The 20,187-nt window shown below is 43.6% G+C and overlaps 1 protein-coding gene across 2 annotated transcripts; it reads left to right on the top strand.

Moving 5' to 3' along the window:
* Positions 1-263: 263 nt before the first annotated feature.
* On the top strand, positions 264-19,817 carry FAM50B (family with sequence similarity 50 member B). 2 transcript variants are annotated; one of them, XM_002816375.6, is made up of 3 exons: positions 308-387; positions 17,820-17,999; positions 18,302-19,817. In XM_002816375.6, exon 3 carries the CDS (start codon positions 18,325-18,327, stop codon positions 19,300-19,302), a length of 978 nt encoding a protein of 325 aa, XP_002816421.1. In that variant the 5' UTR covers positions 308-387; positions 17,820-17,999; positions 18,302-18,324; the 3' UTR covers positions 19,303-19,817. The 2 variants fall into 2 exon arrangements, with proteins under 2 accessions (XP_054413116.1, XP_002816421.1); XM_054557141.2 differs by lacking the exon at positions 17,820-17,999 and having other exon boundaries at positions 264-387.
* The last annotated feature ends 370 nt before the right edge of the window (positions 19,818-20,187 follow it).

Here is a 20,187-nt window from a genome sequence, read left to right on the forward strand (position 1 = left end):
GCCCAAAAAGTGGTGTTTCAAGCTCTTGTATAATCACATGAACATCTTTAATAAGATCCTGGATACAAGAATTTAAAATAGTAATTAGTCTCAAAAAAAAAAAAAAAAACCAACATGGGCAAGAGCAGTCCAGGAAAACTTCATGGAAGATGAAAGAAATGGAATTTCAGTAGAGCAAATGGAGGCTGGGGGCAGGACTGAGTCAACTGGTCAACCCCTATTGGCAGTTACACCTGATATCAGTTCTGATTGGCTCAGTCTCCACCCTCATTGGTTAGCACCTGCCATAGCAGTTGGTAAATGTTTTGCATATCATCCTTGCCCGTTAGAGTGAACAATATTAGCAAAGGCACCGAGAAGGAATAATCTTGGCCTGTTTATCAAACGGTAAGGAAATTAGACTGGCTTGAGTCCAGCTGGGGGCAGTTGCGGGAAGTACAGCTGTTTAATGAGAGTAAAGCCAATTGTGAAGCATGTTGAATGTCAAGCAAAGGATTCGTACATATTCCTGGAAGCAGTCAGGAGTAATGAACCTTTCAGTAAAATAATAACAACTTTTAAATTTTTATTTTAGAAAGACTACTGTAGTAGTTGAATGAGGAGAAACTAGGAAGACCTTTTTAGAAGGTGGTTTTAATATTCCAAGTAAGAATGATCAGACATGAACTAAGTAAAGAGGAATTTGGGCTTGTGTGTGTATCACTTCCTTAACTCGAGTTTTGTATTGCTAGCTTATAATGGATTCACGTAAGGAAGACCTCTCATGTCCCACTTAAAATGTTCTCCTCCCTGCTCCTTCCAGCCACTGCTACAGTGAACAGTTCCATCCAACCAGCTTCACGCAGCAGCACGCTGAGAATGCCTCTTCTCACTGCCCATCCCTGGCTTCTCAGATGCAGTGGCTGGCTGGGGTGTCTCAGGCAACCCACGGGGCACTCACTCATACACCCCTTAAAGATGTGGGGTAACAACATCCTGTGAAGGAACCATCTTCCACTGGAGATGGGAGCTCTTGAATCAATGCTTCCCCTGTTCTCCCCACCCCACAGTTCTGAGATACACTCCAGAGACACACTTCTCTGGGTGAACCCAGGCTAAGAGAGAATAGGATCCTCTAATTCTTTGGTGCCACCATAGTGGAACCTCACATGCTGTTCTGCCCACAGTAAGAGCATCGAATCTTCTTGGCTCACCCTTATGTTGAATAGCTACTATCTCCTTTGACCTTTTTAATTTTTTTTTTTTTTAATCTGAGACAGAGTCTCGCTCTGTCTCACCCAGGCTGGAGTACAGTGGTGCATGATCTTGACTCACTGCAGCCTCCACCTCCCAGGTTCAAGCGATTCTCCTGTCTCAGCCCCTAAGTAGCTGGGACTACAGGCATGTGCCACCACACCTGGCTAATTTTGTATTTTTAGTAGAGACGAGGTTTCACCATGTTGGCCAGGCTGGTCTTGAACTCCTGACCGCAGGTGATTCACCCACCTCGGCCTCCCAAAGTGCTGGGATTACAGGCATGAGCCACTGCACCTGGCAACCTTTTTAATTTTTAAAAACAAGTTTGTAGAACTGAGTCAGTCCCATATACTCAGCAGTAGTTTCAAGCCTGTGGGGTGGTAATTTAGGATACTGGTAAGAGCGGAGAGTTTAGAATCGTAAGATCTAGATTTGAGCCTCACTAGCAACTAAATGAGTGACCAAAGACAAGACATACACCTCTCTTAGAGTCTTCAGTATTCTCGTCTGTAAGACAGGTGTGGTAGTAGCTACTGATCTTCACAGTATTCTTGTATCAAGCAGGACCATGCATGTGTGGTGAGCATTTGCTAATTTCAGCGCTCAGCTTCCATTTTCCCTTCCTCTTGGTTATGTGATCCCAGTTTTTGTTTGGATGGCTATCACCTTTCCCCAGTCCATCCTATGTTTTACCACCATTCTCCCCTCTACTCCCAGCTTTAGGGTAGGCCTAAATAAAGTATTTTTAATCTAAAGGGACTATTCATTTCCCTGGCTATGACGATTTTAAAAAGCAAGAAGAAATTTATTGGCAGATCTGATCACCCTTCTGAGAGAGCAATCAAGTAAGACAGCATGTAGCCCCTGGAAATTGCTGGAAATCATCATGTGGCTCTAAGGAGTGCCAGCCTAACAATGAAGTAGAAAGAGGGATGGTGAGATTACTGAACTTTTGAGTCAAGTCACATCCAAAGCCCATGTGACCTGTGATCTTTTCAGATAAATGAGTTATTAAATATTTTATTTAAGCCGATGTAAGTCAGGCTTTCTCTTATCAGGGACAGAAAGACTCTCAACTGATAGAGTATACAATACAAGCAAGCTTTGTGACTTGCAAATGAATATAAAACATTTTTAAAATTATTTTTCCACTATGAATTAGCAAGAATACCTATGACCCATGGGGCAGGTTGAGAAAAAATTTCTAAGCTTTTATTTTAATTTAGTATCCTATTTTGCGAAAAATTGGTACTGACTGACAGTATGTTCAGAACTACATCCCAACAAGAATAACTACATGTGTAAAAAGAAACAGGCATTTTAAAACCTATAAAACTGAGTGAATGCGTGTGACACTGAGTGACAATATGATATATTCTTATGTTCAAATATGTATGAAATTCATATATGTCTAAAGTTCACAAGTCATAAAAGTGAAGACTGTCAGATTTGGATACATAAAAATAAAAATAGAAAAACTTATATGGCAAAAAAAAAAAAGAAAAGAAAACAGAAACCCACAGAAGTTAAAATGTAAGTAACAAACTGAGGGAAATTTTTGGAGCTTATATGAAAGATCAATTGATAGCCTCAATATACAAAGAGTTCTTATAAATCAATAAGAAAACAATCTTAATTGGTAAAAGATTTGATCATAAAATTTGAAGAACATATGAAAAGATGCTAAAGTTAAGATCAAAGTCAAGGGCTATCAGGTTTAAAAAGGTTACTAATAATTATATACATTAACTTCTAGGCACTAAGAATTATCTCACAGAGATGCATATATAAGAATGATTATAGAGTTAAAAAATAAAAACAAATGTTTAACAATAAAAAACTGGTAAAATATATTTTGATATAGTCTTATATTGAAATATATGTTGGAACCATTAAAAAAGATCAGGTAGGCCTTTTAGTGTTACCATGGAAAGAAGTATGCTATATTGTTTGAGGATATTAACATACAGAATGATCCCATTTATATTAAAATTAACATGCATTAAAAGTCTGAAGGTAAATGCCAACAATTAATAATGGTTATCCTTCAGGTGTAGAATTGCATAGAGGCCATTTTGTGTAAAGCTTTCACAAAATTCAAGCAGTACAAAAATATTTTTATTTTCAAATAAATAAGTGAGCAGATATCAGAGAGAAATTCAGGTTGGGTAATCTGTGGCCCCCCTGATGGTAGAATGCGTTCCTCTTGTCCTGGGTTTCTGCATGTCAGTGAAGTGCCCAGCAGGTGACAGTCCTGTTGTGTTAGGGAAGGGTGGAAGGAAGGAGGAGGAGGAGCATGACAGAAGAAAATATTTTCCCCAACCAGGAAACTAGAAATGGAGAAATTTTACAGGGAGCCCCAGGGGAGCATAAGGGGTTGCATTTCTAGCATTCACTGTCCTAGAGTTGGCTCCTTGAAGTCTGTGCAGTTGCCATTGCTGTTTTGCCATGTTCTGTCTGTAAGTCCCAGTGACCGCCTCCTTCCCCACTATTGCCCAACCCGGGGTTTCTTGCAACTGATCTCATCCCTCCTCTGCCCTTTGGACTTGACTTTGGACTAATTTGACAACACATCAGCCAGCCCCATTATGAACAGCTAAAGTCTGATGTGATCCATGAGTTAGGGCCTTTGCTGAGTTGGCATCTCTCCACTTCCACCCCCGCCACAAGAAACTGGAGTTTGGAGTCTCTAGATAAGAAGCCACAGGGGGAACGACGCAAGCAAGCTTTGGGCTCCCTTGTTTCATGTCTTGTGATCAACTTAGATGAGTTATGAGAAAGTTCTCTTGGTTGAATCCTAGCCTTGCACAACTCAAAAGGATCAGAAATTCTCAGCGTGTAATTTTTCAGATAAAAAATGAAGCTTAGAAAACTTATATAGCTTCCTCTAAGCCCATCACAAATTTGCAGTAATGCCAACATGAGAACCCAATTCTCCTGACACTGTGGACTTCCGACCTCACGCGGGACTATTTCCACTCTGCATGCCATGTCTTTGGCTGCCGCATTTCCAGCCGCGGGACTATCTCCGCTCTGCATGCCATGTCTTTGGCTGCCGCATTTCCAGCTGCAGGATTCCAGAGCTTCAGGGATTTGTGAAGAGTGAACTTTGACACCTTCCCTCAAAATAGAGAATTGAAAGTGAAAATGTAGCACTGAATGCTTTTACTGTAATGCCTAGTGTTGTCAGTGTCAGTAGTATCACAGTGTCATATTATCAATGTGATATTTGTTCCTTCATCTATTCATTCATTCATCAAACATTTCTGAGCATGTACATCATGCCAGACCCTGCAGCAGAAAAAAATAAAATAAAACCACACAGCAGTAGCAAAGAGGCCGTATAACCCAGCAATAATTTTAAGCCTTACATCCTTATTCAGTCAGTCTGGTCCTGTCCCCTAGACCCCTGGCCTTTGGTCTTGGCAATCCTCGTATAGAGAATTACTATATCATTGCAAAACACTCAGTTTACTGAAGACCCTCTAGCAATATTCAATTGCAATCAACTCTTGTAGGCAAACCCTGTGAATATGGTAGCTGTGTATGGCGGTTGCATGGACGATCTCAAGGATAAAATGCAGGAAGCTTTCACCTTTTATATTTCATCTGCCCCTGGAATCTCAGTATCCTTAGCATCACTCACAGTAAGTTCTTCCAGGAAAAACAGTATGCACCATCTAGCAGACACCAAGACCCAATCTTAATACCTAGAACAATTGTAGATAATCCCACTGGCTCAGTCAAGATCCAGCAAGTTAATTTTGGTTACAAAGAAAACATGGCTGTGTGTTAGTAGACTCTCAAACTATTACATCTTAGGAACAGTGTGTCTGAAAATGGGCTTTCTTTGTATCAGAATGGCCGTCTGTACATGTTTTGAGGAAGCATTTGGGGAAGCCCCAAGGCACAATGCCATTGGTGTCATGATCACTGACACCATTGACAGCCAGTTATATTGCACATGTGGCCCAGAATATGCCAAGGAGCCTGAGTCTACTGAAGGACACTATATATTGAAGCCAAGGACAGAGGGAGGCATGCTGCAGTCCCTGAGATCACCTTCGGCACTCTGAAGGGTAATAATCCTCTGCCTCCACCATAGATTCGCATTATCAAGAAAAGATACAAGCTTCGTGCAGGCTTTTGGAAAATCTGGGTGACAGACTAGTCACTTAAAAAAAGAATGTTGAAGGAAGTCCAACATTTAGATGGAAGGAAAAGGATACTAAACCTCACATCTTATGTAAAAATTAAACTGGACCACAGATCTAAATGGAAAATGTAAACTATAAAACTTTTGGAAGAAATCATCAGAGAAAATGTCTGTGGCCTTGGTTTAGGCAAAGAATTCCCACATAAGATATCAGAAGCATGATCCATAAATGAACAACTGATAAATTGAGGTTCATCAAAATTAAAAATTTTACTCTGCAAAAGACAAGAGAATAAAAAGAGAAGCTAGATTAGTAGAAATTATTGCAAATCACACGCCTGATGAAAGACTTGTACTCAGAATACAATACAAACTCTCAAAACTCAATAGTAAGAAAACAAACAACCCAATTAGAAAATGAACAAAAGATCTGAACAGACATTTTACTAAAGAAGACTGTGATAGCAAGTAAGCACATGAAAAAATGCTCAACATCATTTGCCAGTTGGTAAATGCAAATTAAAACCACAATGAGGTGCCACTATATACCTATTAAGTAGAATGACCAAAATATAAAAAAATAAAAATGCATAATATCCAGCGTTTTAGCCCATTTTATGTTGCTATAATAAAATATCAGAGACTGGGTAATTTATAAAGAACAGAAATTTATTGCTTACAGTTCTGGAGGATGGGAAGTCTTAAGAGCATGGCACTGGCATCTGGTGAGGGCCTTCTTGCTGCATCACAAGATGGCAGAAGACATCACAGACAGAGAGGGGGCCACAAGAGAGAGCTGAACTGGCTTTTATAACAGACCCTCCCTTGTGATAACTAACCAACTCCCATGATAACCCATTAATCCATTAGCCCATTAATCAATTAATCCATGAAATGATTAATCCATTCATGACAGCAGAGCCCTCATGACCCAATCACTTCTCAAAGGTTCCACCTCTCAACATTGCCACACTGGGGACCAAGTTTCCAACACATGAACTTTTAGAGGACTTTAAAACCATAGCACTAAGTGCTGACAAGAATGCAGAGGAACTGGAACTCTCATATATTTCTGAGAATGACAACTGATACAGTCCCTGTAGAAAACAGTTTAGTAGATTTTATTAAGTTAAACAAAGACTTACTATATAACCTAGCAATCCTATTCATAGGTATAGAAATGAAAACAAGCTGGGACTGGGCCTGGTAGAGCATGCCTATAATAACAGCACTTTGGGAGGCCAAGGCAGGAGGATTACTTCAGGCCAGGAGTTTGAGGTTGCAGTGAGCTATGATTGCACCACTGCACTCCAGCCTGGGCAACAGAGCAAGACCCCATCTTTTTTAAGAAAATTTAAAAAAAGGAAAACTGGAAAGAATGTCCTTCAAGAAGTTAAGGAATAAACTGTGGTGCTTCCATACAATCGAACACTACTCAGCAACAAAAAGGAATGAACTGGCCTGGCATGGTGGCTCACTCCTGTAATCCCAGCACTTTGGGAGGCCAAGGCAGGCAGATCACCTGAGGTCAGGAGTTTCAGACCAGCTGGACAACATGGTGAAACTCTGTCTGTACTAAAAATACAAAAATGGGCCAGGCACGGTGGCTCACACCTGTAAGCCCAGCACTTTGGGAGGCCGAGGCAGGCAGATCATGAGGTCAGGAGATGAAGACCATCCTGGTCAATATGGTGAAACCCTGTCTCTACTAAAATACAAAAAATTAGAAGGCATGGTGGTGGGCGCCTGTAATCCCAGCTACTTGGGAGGCTGAGGCACGAGAATTGCTTGAACCTGGGAGACAGGGTTTGCAGTCAGCTGAGATCACACCACTGCACTCCAGCCTGGGTGACAGAGCAAGACTCCATCTCAAAAAAAAAAAAAAAAAAAAACCACAAGAAAAAAGGAATGAAGGAATGAACTACTGGCACATGCAACAGCATGAATGACAATCAAATGCATTATACTGGAGTGAAATAACTCTGACTTAAAATTTACATATTGTATGATTCCATGATGTGACATTTTGGAAAAGGCAAAAAATATAGGTACGCATCAGAGTCAGTTTGTATTGCTATAAATACCTGAGATCGGGTGATTTCTAAAGAAAAGGGGTCTATTTGGTTCACAGTTCCACAAGCTGTACAAGAAGCATGGCATGAGCATCTGCTTCTGGGGAAGCCTCAGGCTGCTTCCACTCAAGCAGAAGGCAAAAGGGAGCTGGTATGTGCAGAGGTCACATGGTGAGGGGGGACGCAAAAGGAGAGAGGGGGAGCTGCCAGCTTCTTTTTAACAACCAACTTTCTCAGAAGCTAACAGGTCAAGAGCTCACTCACCTCCTCCCCCAGGAAGAACATTCATCGATTCATGAGGGATCCACCCCCACAGCCCAAACATCTCCCACTAGGTTCCTCCTCCCACTTTGGGATCCAATGTCAACATGAGGTTTGGAGGGTCAAATATCCAAACTATAGCGGTGTGGAAAGTAGGTCAGTGGTTGCCAGGGGTAGCAATGGGGAAAGAGTGTGACTCAAAGGGATAATACAAGGAGTTTTCTGGGATGGCAGAACCATTCTGTTCCTGCTTGCAGTGGGGATCACATGATTTTATGTGTGTTAAAACTCATAGAACTGTAACCAAAACCATTGCTATATTTTGCTATATTTCAATTTTGTTAAAATATTCTGTGAAGAGTATTTCATGGCAAGACTTCAGCAATACCTCACATATACTCCCATAGGAGAGCAACAGCAGTCATCAATAAAGCATCCTCCCTCCCTCCCATACCCCAGGTTAAACTATTAATATCAACTGAGACACTGGGACATTCTAGCCAGGAAGTCATAGGCCAAGAGTTTCTTCTGAATAAACGGCAACACAACAAAAACATAGGGCCGGGAGCGGTGGCTCAAGCCTGTAATCCCTGCACTTTGGGAGGCCAAGGCGGGTGGATCAGGAGTTTGAGACCATTTGAGACCAGCCTGGCCAACATGATGAAACCCCATCTTTTTTTTTTTTTTTTTTTTTTTTTGAGACGGAGTCTCGCTCTGTCACCCAGGCTGGAGTGCAGTGGCCAACATGATGAAACTTCATCTTTATTTTTATTTTATTTTATTTTATTTTTGAGACGGAGTCTTGCTCTGTCGCCCAGGCTGGAGTGCAGTGGCGCGATCTCAGCTCACTGTAACCTCAGCCTCCCGGGTTCACGCCATTCTCCTGCCTCAGCCTCCTGAGTAGCTGGGACTACAGGCGCCCGCCACCATGCCCTGCTAATTTTTTTGTATTTTTTAGTAGAGACGGGGTTTCACCATGTTAGCCAGGATGGTCTCAATCTCCTGACCTCGTGATCCGCCCGCCTCGGCCTCCCAAAGTGCTGGGATTACAGGCCTGAGCCACTGCGAATGGCCAAAACCCCATCTTTATTAAAAATACAAAAAATTAGCTGGGCATGGTGGGGGGTGCCTGTAATCCCAGCTACCCGGGAGACTGAAGCAGGAAAATCGCTTGAACCCGAGAGGCGCAGGTTGCAGTGAGCCGAGATCGCGCCACTGCACTCCAGCCTGGGCAACAAGAGTAAATCTCCTTCTCAAAAAAAAAAAACAAAAAACCATAGCATATAGCCAGGGCTGTGGAGTCATGGCATGTAACAGTCATAGAGTCCAGGATCTAGCCAGCAGATGTGTTGCACCTGCCCCATCTCCAACGAACAGAGCCGAGTACCACTCAAAGGCCGGAACACGTTCTTTGGACCTCAGCAGGCAGAATGCCCCACACTGGAGCATCAGCAAATGAGCTCACAGGGTGCAGTGGGTGCTTCTGAAGCTCGGGTTAACTGGAATAAATAACGGATTTTCTGCCATGTGTGCCCTGAACAGCACCTTTGAAATCAAAGTGAAAGATGAGCATGATTTAGACCTTGCCAAAAATTACAGGTGTCCAGGCATTTGTCAATACTTACACAACTATATACCAAAAACAGCAAATGATGCTGCTGTATGTACATTTAAAAGTAAATGAAAAAAAGCTTTAGGGTAAAGCCTAGCTCAAAGTGTAACTAGGGATAAATGTTAAGCAACCAGCTCATGTCTTTTTATTTATTTGGCCCCAAATTAAAGCAATGAGTGGCAAGAATATGCACCATGAAGTCATTTCTTCTTTTGTGGATTTCTTACCACAATCAATGGTGCTTCTAACAAAAAAATACAAGTCTGCAGATAGTTAAAAGATGGAGAGGGTGGGCCGTAGGTCTGACCTGTTAGGAGCCGCAACAAGAATTGTCCTGTGTATACATTGCACAACTGTCCTGTCACTGGGGCAGTATCTTCCATGTTTACAAGCTGTTTAAAGAATAAACCCTAACAGTGATGAGCCAAGTAAAATACCGACTGGCAACCACAGATGATAACGCAACTCCCCTGAGGCTGGCGGGTCCCTGGAGGATCACGATAGCTCTGGGAAAATTATTAAGTGGTTTGGTTTTCCATGAAGCTGGGGGTGTGAGTGGGTTTATCAAAAGCTCCAGGGTGCTCCAGGGTGGTGGTTCCCTGGGCAGGCAGTCACAGTCACAGGGGAGACCTTAGAGGGGCTGAAAGTGAAAGGAACAAATGTACATAGAGTCAAACAGCACATTCTATCTCTATTTATTGTTATAATGTTGTCAGAGACAACATAAATGACTGATGAACATTTTAACACCATAAATGAGATAACAGCCAGCACCTCTATGATTTGTTTTGTCTTCAGGTTTCCCCAAGAGTGCTTTGTCCTTCACTTGCTTACCCAAAGTCAACGCTAGGTTCAGGTATTTTCTAAAGCACTTTCCTATCTTAGAATTTCAGTTCCTGAACTTATTAGACAATTGTTCATCATCTGCTTCAAGTGCCAAGAAGTTGTTATCTCAGGGTGGCCTCCCTCTACCAGTCTCATTATCCAGGAATCCTGCAGCAGTCATCCTGGAAAGCAGCTCCAGGAACAGCCTTGCCTGCTGCAAACCCGGCTGTCCCTCGGCCTGCTGGCCTCTGTGACACTCGTGATGTTCTGCCAGGTGCTCAGTGTTGGCTGTGAGCAGTGTGCACTGTGGCCATCCCTGAGCCCAGTCAAAGGTCCAGCAGAGCAGCAGCTGCTGCCCCACTAGAGGAGCGCTTCACCCAGGATCACTCCAAATTGGGAGGAAAATAAAAATTTCAAGGCAATCATCAATCCCACCATTGTTCCCTTCCCAGGATCTGAACCACCTGCTTTCAGTTTGACGAAGGAAGAAGAGCACAGAGGTGTTTAGATACCAATCATCTTTGCTAAGGACAGTATTGAAAACAAGAGGAGAGGACTGCCAGAGAGCCAGAGTTGGCTTCAACACACATTTTTAAATTGCCTCCATGGGCTGCAGCTGTGAAACATAGTGTGAGAGCCACATCTGTAGCACTTTCCAAAAAAAGAAGGCTCCTGGAAAAACTGGCCAGTGTCATATTGTAATGCTTTCTACATGTTTCTACATAAAACAACACTTTCATCTTGTACGTTCCTTTAAGAGGACAGTGGGAGGGGGACATTCCTGATACATTTAGTACATGTGCTATTCTAGGCAGGCTTCTGACTTTTTCTCAGACTCTTTTCTATGTAGGCATGAGCTCCTAGCCACTCTCCTCGGCCCCTGCCTTCTGTCATGCCCCTCTTTTCCCTGGTAAAAATTCTAAAAGCTATCCCTCAGGTGATGCTTTGCCACTTCAAAACAAAAGATGTACCACCCTTTGAAAGAGCATCAGAGCTTCTCTCTGTATCTTCCCTTCTCCTAGAAGGTGCCTGTGGGACACTCGCTACCTTCACCCAGCTGTAGTAAGCCCCGTACTGGTGAAAACACCCCATAATTTTATTTTTGAGAAAATTGTAAAAGACATAAAAGCATACTATGAAAATAACATTTGCTGTACGTTTCTAAAAAATACTTTTCATCAAGTGAAGGACTCTAGTTCGCAATTAATATTTTATCTGCAGGGACTGAGATGTTATTAGTGTGGTAAGTTAAACATAGAGATTCTAGTGTTGAGCTACCTTTGAGAAAGGCCTATTTTGTCCATTTTCATGTATGTATTCATAAATTGCTGAATTCCATTTGTTAATATTTTGTTTGGGCATTTTGCCGTTCTATTTATAATTAGGATTGGCGTGTACTTTAATTTCTTGCATTTTTCCTATCTGGCTTAGAAACTGACAACATCCATAATACCCTCTTCTTCAAATGACCTGGCCAGACATTTCAATCTATCATAAGAAAAATTAAGTCTTCATCCACCAAAACAAAATGTCAGTAGATAAAATTTAAAATTGATTAGTCACAAAATAGCAATGTAAGAATTATTAGAAAATAAGGAGGCAAACACCAGAAGAAGCAACTGAAATGACTGGAGATGGTTGCCTCCAGGGAAGAGAAAAATAGACAGGAAACTGTTTGCTTTTTGGTTTGTGAAAATAACCCTTTCAGGATTACTTTTCTTTTTAAACCAAAAATATAAAACCATGTTCCATTCTTTTAAACTGTTTTATCAAACATGTATTACTTTGATACAAATGAAAGAAAAAAATGAGGTCTTACAGCTCAGAGACATTTATGGCGCAGAATTTATTTTGAAATTGTGACATCTCTTAGGTTTCATTTCTCTCTCACGTGGTGTGGATTTTTTCCCCCAGGGAGCACATATAGAAGTCACAGGTTTCCTGTTCAAGCTTTTCCCTTCTAGTATATTTTGTACTTCCCTGTCTCCAAACATGTGAGGGTTCTTCCCCTTGCCCCTACCTGATTGCATGCCAAAATATTGACTTTCCACCAAGCAAAGGTTGGAAGACGTTTTTAAACCCTTTATTAGAAAGCATGCAATAATATTATTTAGATATCCTTTGAAGGACTTCTGGTCTGGTGGCGGAATTCTGAATTCATGCACTAGTTCTTTTTTAGTACCTGGTTGATGTGAGGTGTTGTGGCTTTGCTTTGACAACTGGTTCAGGATACCGTGGTGGTGTCAGAAGAATCATTGAGTGGAGATGCTATCGGGGCACACCCTACACCCAGGCCAGGCCCAACGTGAGCTGTGTCATTTCAAGGCTGACTCTGGAGAGGACAGTATATCTGCCACTTGTAGGATAATCCGTTTAAAATAGAATTCAGAGTGGTGGAAAGTAACATGAAAACCAATCATGACAAAAGGTGTTATTTGAGGGAGTCTGTTATTGTTGCTTGTATTGAAAACTAAGTTCTTTTTCTCCTGTTAAAATAGTTTTCGTTTTGTGAGATTTTTAAAACATTGATACTGTTTGCATATTTTACTCTGTGACTAAGCCTGGAGGAGGGCACATTTTTTTCTAAATTAGTTTGTGTATTTAATCGGCATTTCTGAGTCACTGGAACAGAATGCTGCTCCCTCCCCTCTGTTGTATTATTGCTATTGATACTTTTATTTATTACAATAGAATGTACCACATTTATTTAAACCAATGACTATGATGATTATATAAAAACAAGAATAATACCGGGCGCGGTGGCTCACGCCTGTAATCCCAGCACTTTGGGAGGCCAAGGAGGGCAGATCACCTGAGGTCAGGAGTTTGAAACCAGCCTGACCAACATGGCAAAACCCCGTCTCTACTGAAAATACAAAAATTAGCCGGGCATGGTGGTGGGCGCCTGTAATCCCAACTACTCGGGAGGCTGAGGCAGGAGAATCACTTGAACCCGGGAGGCGGAGGTTGCAGTGAGGCGAGATTGTGCCATTGCGCTATTCCAGCCTGGGAGACAGAGTGAGACTCCGTCTCCAAAAAAAAAAAAAAAAAAAAAAAAAATTTTTAATGGAAAAAAAGTCATCAAATGGGATGCAAAGTTTGATTAAAATTGCTAAATATATACAGATCTATGTGCACATAAAATATTGGAAGGGAACTTGCAAACATTAATAGTTATGTTACTTATGTGTTCATGTTGAGTGAACTTTTTATTTATTTACATTTCTTTTCAAACTTTTCTGTAATATTCCTATTTCCTCCTTTATGACAAAACCTATTGGAAAAACAAACCACAATGTCTGAATCAGGGAAGAATAACTAGAACAATCATTCTTTTTTGTTCTATTTATTCTTCTTTCTTAAAGTTTCACCATTTGTGTGGGCTCAGGTCCTCAGCCTCATTTTGTTGATAAAATTTAAGAGCTTAAAGCAGTAGCTTTTAGTTTGGTGGGTACTTTTCACTGAGAATTAAGGCTGAAAGAGGAAGTTACCATCTTGGAACTTAGGGGAAAATTCTAAAGAACAGTATATCAGACTTTTAAGATAAATCTCCTTCTTTCTAGTTGTTTTTCTTGTTAAACTTTTCTGAGAATTTGAGGCTCAACCTTTTAATTCTGGGAGCTGGCTATAGAATTTGGAGGCTGTGACTGAGTTCAGGAGGTGGATGCTGCATAATGGGAGGGTGGACGATAAGGCTTAGGGATGATATTGACATTCAAGTTCTGATTTGATTAGAGAAAGAGTGAATATAGTATTTGTGGCCAAACTATAGTCAATTGAATTAAAGTTTAGTAGGTTGGATCATTTAACTGAATAAAAGAGGTGGAGAGGCTATCTTATTTATGTTAAGTAATAAAGGTAATTATATGGGAAACCTGAGAGAGGAGACTATTGGTAACTTTGTCCATCTGTGGGTGGTGGTGGTGATGGTAATGGTGGGTGCTCAAGGCTTCCTCTTGCAGATGACATTGTGCTGATCTTCAGGGATAGCACAGCAAAGGGCAGGACTTTCTAGAAAGAGTATGTCCAAAGGTAACAGTTATGATAGGGCAATTTTTTTTTAGATGAAGTCTTGCTGGGTCACCAGGCTGGAGTACAGTGGCGCGATCTTGGCTCACTGCAACCTCCACCTCCTGGGTTGAAGCAATTCTCCTGCCTCAGCCTCCCAAGTAGCTGGGACTAAAGGCACGTACCATCATACCCAGCTAATTTTTTTTTATTTTTAGTAGAGACGGGGTTTCACCATGTTGGCCAGGATGGTCTCGATCTCTTGACCTCGTGATCCACCTGCCTCGGCCTCCCAAAGTGCTGGGATTACAGGCGTGAGCCACTGCGCCTGGCCTGAAAGGGCATCTTCTATTCAGGCGCAGTGAAAAAGCTGGGTGAGTGCTGCATAGGTCCACCTATTAGAGACCTTAGAGGACAAACAAAGAGATTCTGATGTGGCTCTTACAAGGGAAGTTGGAGTTTTTCAAGTAGGAGAGTAATGTTATCACATTCATTTTTTATGAAGATCTCTGGGGATATTGTATAGAAGTTAGACAAGTAAAAGAATACAGGCATACCTCGGAGATACTGTGGGTTCAGTTCCAGACCACCACAAAGACAGTCACACAAATTTTTTAATTTTCTAGTGCATATAAAAGTTATGTTTATACTATACTATAGTAAGTGTGCAGTAGCATTTTGTCTAAGAAAATAATGTGCATAATTTCATTAAAAATACTTAATTCCTAAATAATGCTAATGATCCTCTGAGCATTCAGTGAGCTATGCTCTATTTGCTGGTGGAGGGTCTTGCCTCAGTGTTGATGGCTGCTGACTGATCAGGGTGGTAGTTGCCAAAGGCTGGGCCTGTGGCAGTTTCTTAAAATAAATCAATATTGAGTTTGTCACATTGATTGATTCTTCCTTTCACAAAAGATTTCTTTGTAACATGTAATGCTGTTTGAATCAACTTCTTCCAAACTTCTGTTAATGTTGATATTTTACCTCCTCCCAAAAACTGTGAATGTCCTTCATGGCACCTACAGTGGTGAATGCCTTCCAGAAAAATTTCAATTTACTTTGCCCAGATCCATCAGAGAAATCATTATCTACAGCAGCTATAACCTTTGGAAATGTATTTCTTAAATAATAAGACTTAAAAGTCAAAATTACTCCTTGATCTATGGGTTGCAGAATGGATGTTGTATTAGCAAGCATGAAATCAATTTTAATCTCCTTGAGCATCTCCATCAAGCTCTTAGGTGACCAAGTGCATTGTTAATGAGTAGTAGTATCTTGAAAGGAATCATCAGAGCAGTAAGTCTCAACACTGGGCTTAAAAATATTCAGTAAGCCATGCTGTAAACAGACGTGCTGTCCTCCGGGCTTTGTTGTTCCATTTACAGAGCACAGGCACAGTAGATTTAGCGTAATTCTTAAGGGCGCTAAGATTTTCAGAACGGTAAATGAGCATTGGCTTCAACTAAAAGTATCCAGCTACACTAGCCCCTAGCAAGAGAGTCAACCTGTCCTTTGAAGCTATAAAGCCAGGCATTGACTTCTCCTCTCTAGATATAAAAGTCCTAAATGGCATCTTCTTCCAATAGAAGGCTATTTTTTCTACATTGAAAATTTATTGTTTAGGGTAGCCTCCTTCATCAGTGCTCTTAGCTAGATCTTCTGGATAACTTGCTGCAGCTTCTCTATCACACTTGCTGCTTCACCTTGCACTTTATGTTATAGAGATGACTTCTTTCCTCAACCTCATGAACCAAACTCTGCTACCTTCAGACTTTTCTTCTGAAGCTTCCTCACCTCTCTCAGCTTTACAGAATTGAAGAGACTTAGGGCCTTGCCCTGGATTAGGCTTTGGTTTAAGGGAATGTTGTGGCTGGTTTGATCTTCTATCCAGACCACTAGAACTTTCTCCATATGAGCAATAAGGCTGTTTTGCTTTCTTATCATTCATATGTTTACCAGGAAAGCGCTTTTAGTTTCCTTCAAGATTTTTTTCCTTTGCATTCACAACTTAGCTAACTGTTTGGCAAAAGAGGCCTAGCTTTTGGCCTATCCTGGCTTTTGACATACTTTCCTCACTGAGCTGAATCATTTCTAGCCTTTGATGTAAAGTGAGAGACGTGTGACACTTCTTTTCACTTGAACACTTAGAGGCCATTGTAGGGTTATTAATTAGCCTAATTTCAATATTGTTGTGTCTCAGCGACTAGGGAAGCCTGGGGACAGGAAGAGAGATGAAGGAACAGCCAGTCAGTGGAGCAGTCAGAACATACATAACATTTATCAGTTAAATCAATAAATGTCTTTGTCTTCTGTTGCACACTTCGGAGTGCCCCCAAACAATTACAATAACCTCACAGAACGATGATCACAGATCACCATAGCAGGTATCATAATGAAAAAGTCTGAAATAGTGTAAGAATTACCAAAATGTGACACAGGAACGTGAAGTGAGCACATGCTGTTGGAAAAATGGAGCCAGTAGGCGCTTGATGCTGCATTGCCACAAATCTTCAATTTGTAAACACAAAAACAAAACACACAGTATCCCAGAGCTCAATAAAATAAGATATTCTTGTATTCTGGTGATGGGGCAACAATGAGAAGGCTTTAGATTTAAAAAAAAAAAAAAAAAGCTAATTTCCTAGATTAAGGCAAGTGGTGGGGAATGGGAGAAAAAGGAAAGTGTGAAAGGCTCTTCTGTAATTGATTACATGTGGAGGAACGTCATTCCAGGAAAAGGCCTAGGTTTCTGGCTTGGACAGTTTGATGAGTGCTCACACCCTGCTGTTCTCCTCTGGATATGTGGGTGCCATATGTAATTATCATATGATTCACGCTTCTTGGTAAGGTTATGCTCACAGGCATTGTTGCTCTTAGGAGGAGGCTGAACTGCAGTATATATTTCACAACCAGCTTTTCCAAACTAGGTCCCAGGAAGCACTAGGTGTCAGCGAGTGTTACCAGATCTCCTGCAGGGCAGAAACGGTCACGAAACATGAACTGGTCTGCCCTGCTCTTGGAGAGTTACGGTGGAAACTGGTATGTTAAAGGCTCATAGTAAAGACACTGCTATACTTTAACTCAGTTTCCCATGGTTATTAGAGCTTAGAACCCAGGGGAAACTGCTGTATAGAAGAGGTCAAACAAGCAGGTCAAACAAGCAGATTTTGTCACGAAATTGGGGGGCGAGTAGGGTTCTATTATCAAAGAATGGTTGTTGTGTTGGGGCCATAAGAAAGAACTACAAGCAGTGGTGCGCAGGTAATGTTCACGAGACGCCACAGCGGGGTAGCATCAGAGGCGGGAGGAGGAGGGTTGGAGAGCACGGCTGCAGCCTTGTGGGGCGGTTGCAAGGATCTCTGCGTGGCCACAGCAGCTTGCGCTGCGCCCACATTGCTTCTGCGTGTTTACAACTGGGCACGAGAAGGCTCAGCACGCACGCACGGCCCGTGTGGGCCCGCCCTGCCCACAGCATGAAAACAGGAGCCCCAGCCAGCCTCGGCTGGGCAGGGCCAGAGGCGCCTCCTCCAGGATCCTCCCCGCGCTGGCCCGCCCCACAGGAGCACCGCCCCTACCAGGAGCCCGGAGCTCTTCCCAGGGCCCGCCTCCCCGCCAGGGGGCGATCCGCCTCCACTTCCTGTTTCCGCAGCCGCCCTACCAGGAGCCTGGCACTCTCCTCAGGGCCCGCCTCCCCGCCAGGGGGCGCACCGCCTCCACTTCCTGTGTCCACGGCTGTCGCGAGAGCCCGGGACGAGTGGGCCTCTGCTCGTGGGTGGTTCTCGTGGAGGTCAGCTCCCGCGTGTCTCCGCTCGACAGGGTGCTTGGGCAGGTAAGGGTCCGCTCAGTAGCCCAACCCTTTCTGTATGCAGCTCCCCAAATTCAGCGCTGCGCTCAGGCATGGCAGCCACCCGTTACGTGGGGCCATTCGCATTTGCATTTATTGAGGTCAAATAAAATGCTGGAAATTGGTGCCTGGTGACACTGTCAGGTTGGTGGTTACCCTAGCAGGTCGGCCCAGCCCCTGAACGCTTCCATCACTGCCGCAAGCCCTGTGAGGAGGCGCAGAGCTGAGCATTCCCCGCCGTTGCCTGGGCCCCCCTCTACCTGCCGCATTTTTCCTCTTTGCTGCAGAGCCCATCGGGTAGGCGCGGGCCATGGCGCAGTACAAGGGCACCATGCGCGAGGCAGGCCGTGCCATGCACCTCCTCAAGAAGCGCGAAAAGCAGCGGGAGCAGATGGAGGTGCTGAAGCAGCGCATCGCCGAGGAGACCATCCTCAAGTCGCAGGTGGACAAGAGGTTCTCGGCGCATTACGACGCCGTGGAGGCCGAGCTGAAGTCCAGCACGGTGGGCCTGGTGACCCTGAACGACATGAAGGCCCGGCAGGAGGCCCTGGTCAGGGAGCGCGAGCGGCAGCTGGCCAAGCGCCAGCACCTGGAGGAGCAGCGGCTGCAGCAGGAGCGGCAGCGGGAGCAGGAGCAGCGGCGCGAGCGCAAGCGTAAGATCTCCTGCCTCTCCTTTGCGCTAGACGACCTCGATGACCAGGCCGATGCGGCCGAGGCCAGGCGCGCCGGAAACCTGGGCAAGAACCCCGACGTGGACACCAGCTTCCTGCCAGACCGCGACCGCGAGGAGGAGGAGAACCGGCTCCGAGAGGAGCTGCGCCAAGAGTGGGAGGCGCAGCGCGAGAAAGTGAAGGACGAGGAGATGGAGGTCACCTTCAGCTACTGGGACGGCTCGGGCCACCGGCGCACGGTGCGGGTGCGCAAGGGCAACACGGTGCAGCAGTTCCTGAAGAAGGCGCTGCAGGGGCTGCGCAAGGACTTCCTGGAGCTGCGCTCCGCCGGCGTGGAGCAGCTCATGTTCATCAAGGAGGATCTCATCCTGCCGCACTACCACACCTTCTACGACTTCATCATCGCCAGGGCGAGGGGCAAGAGCGGGCCGCTCTTCAGCTTCGATGTGCACGATGACGTGCGCCTGCTCAGCGACGCCACCATGGAGAAGGACGAGTCGCACGCAGGCAAGGTGGTGCTGCGGAGCTGGTACGAGAAGAACAAGCACATCTTCCCCGCCAGCCGCTGGGAGGCCTATGACCCCGAGAAGAAGTGGGACAAGTACACCATCCGCTGAGTCCCACCTGCCAGAGTGGAAACCGGGGGGGAGACATTCATTTCTAGGCCCCGTCACCAGTCACTTGATTTCGTGACCTTGATTTCTTCCCCCAAATTTAATAAAGACAGGGTTCTCATGATTCACACTGGTTGTGCTATTGCTGATGTTATGCTTTGGTTGCTTGGTTGGTGTTTTCTGAGTATTTTAGTGTTGCTACCTGAATTTGCTGCATTGCTCTGCTGAGCTGTATTGAAACCATGACTGGGCCCACTGTCAGACAAATTAGAATAGGAGGCACATTTTTTACCTGGTGGTTATGAGCATGGACTTGGGGGCCACAGTGACTGAGATTGATTCCCGACGCAGCTTCCTCCTTGCTGTGTAGTTTTGGGTAAGTTTATTAAATCCCCATGCTTCAGTTTGGTCACCTGTAAAAGGAAATAACAAGAGCACTTACGTTATAAGATTGATGTATTAAGTGAGTTAATATTTGTAAAACGCTTAGCACTTAATAAATGTTTCTGTTGTTATTATTATGGTTTTGGTTAATTTATTTAAAGGACTGCAATGACCTAGTTCAGAACCATTTGAGGGCAAAGGTAGACCTGCCCATCACTGGTCCCAGGATCAGCAGTTGCCAGCAAGAGGGGGCTCGCAGAGGTTGGGTAGCAGCCCCCCTCTAGTGGGCTTTAGCTGGGTTGTTTAGCCCAGCAGTTAGGAGGACAGTGAGCTAATACAAGTAGCCTGCAGGGTCAGTATCATTGATTTTCCTTTTGCTCCAATGTAACTCCACAGGGCACAGTTACAGAACCTGTCTTCATTGAAAATGTTTGTATTTTATTCATTGTGGATTATTTCCGTTAATTTTGATTTTTTAAAATATTGTATTCAGGCCGGGTGTGG

Source organism: Pongo abelii, chromosome 5 (assembly GCF_028885655.2).
Source record: "Pongo abelii isolate AG06213 chromosome 5, NHGRI_mPonAbe1-v2.0_pri, whole genome shotgun sequence".
NCBI classification, from domain to species: domain Eukaryota; kingdom Metazoa; phylum Chordata; class Mammalia; order Primates; family Hominidae; genus Pongo; species Pongo abelii.

Bases quoted from the DNA above. Each gene is read 5' to 3' on its own strand.
- FAM50B (XM_054557141.2), top strand. From the start codon at position 18,325: ATGGCGCAGTACAAGGGCACCATGCGCGAGGCAGGCCGTGCCATGCAC.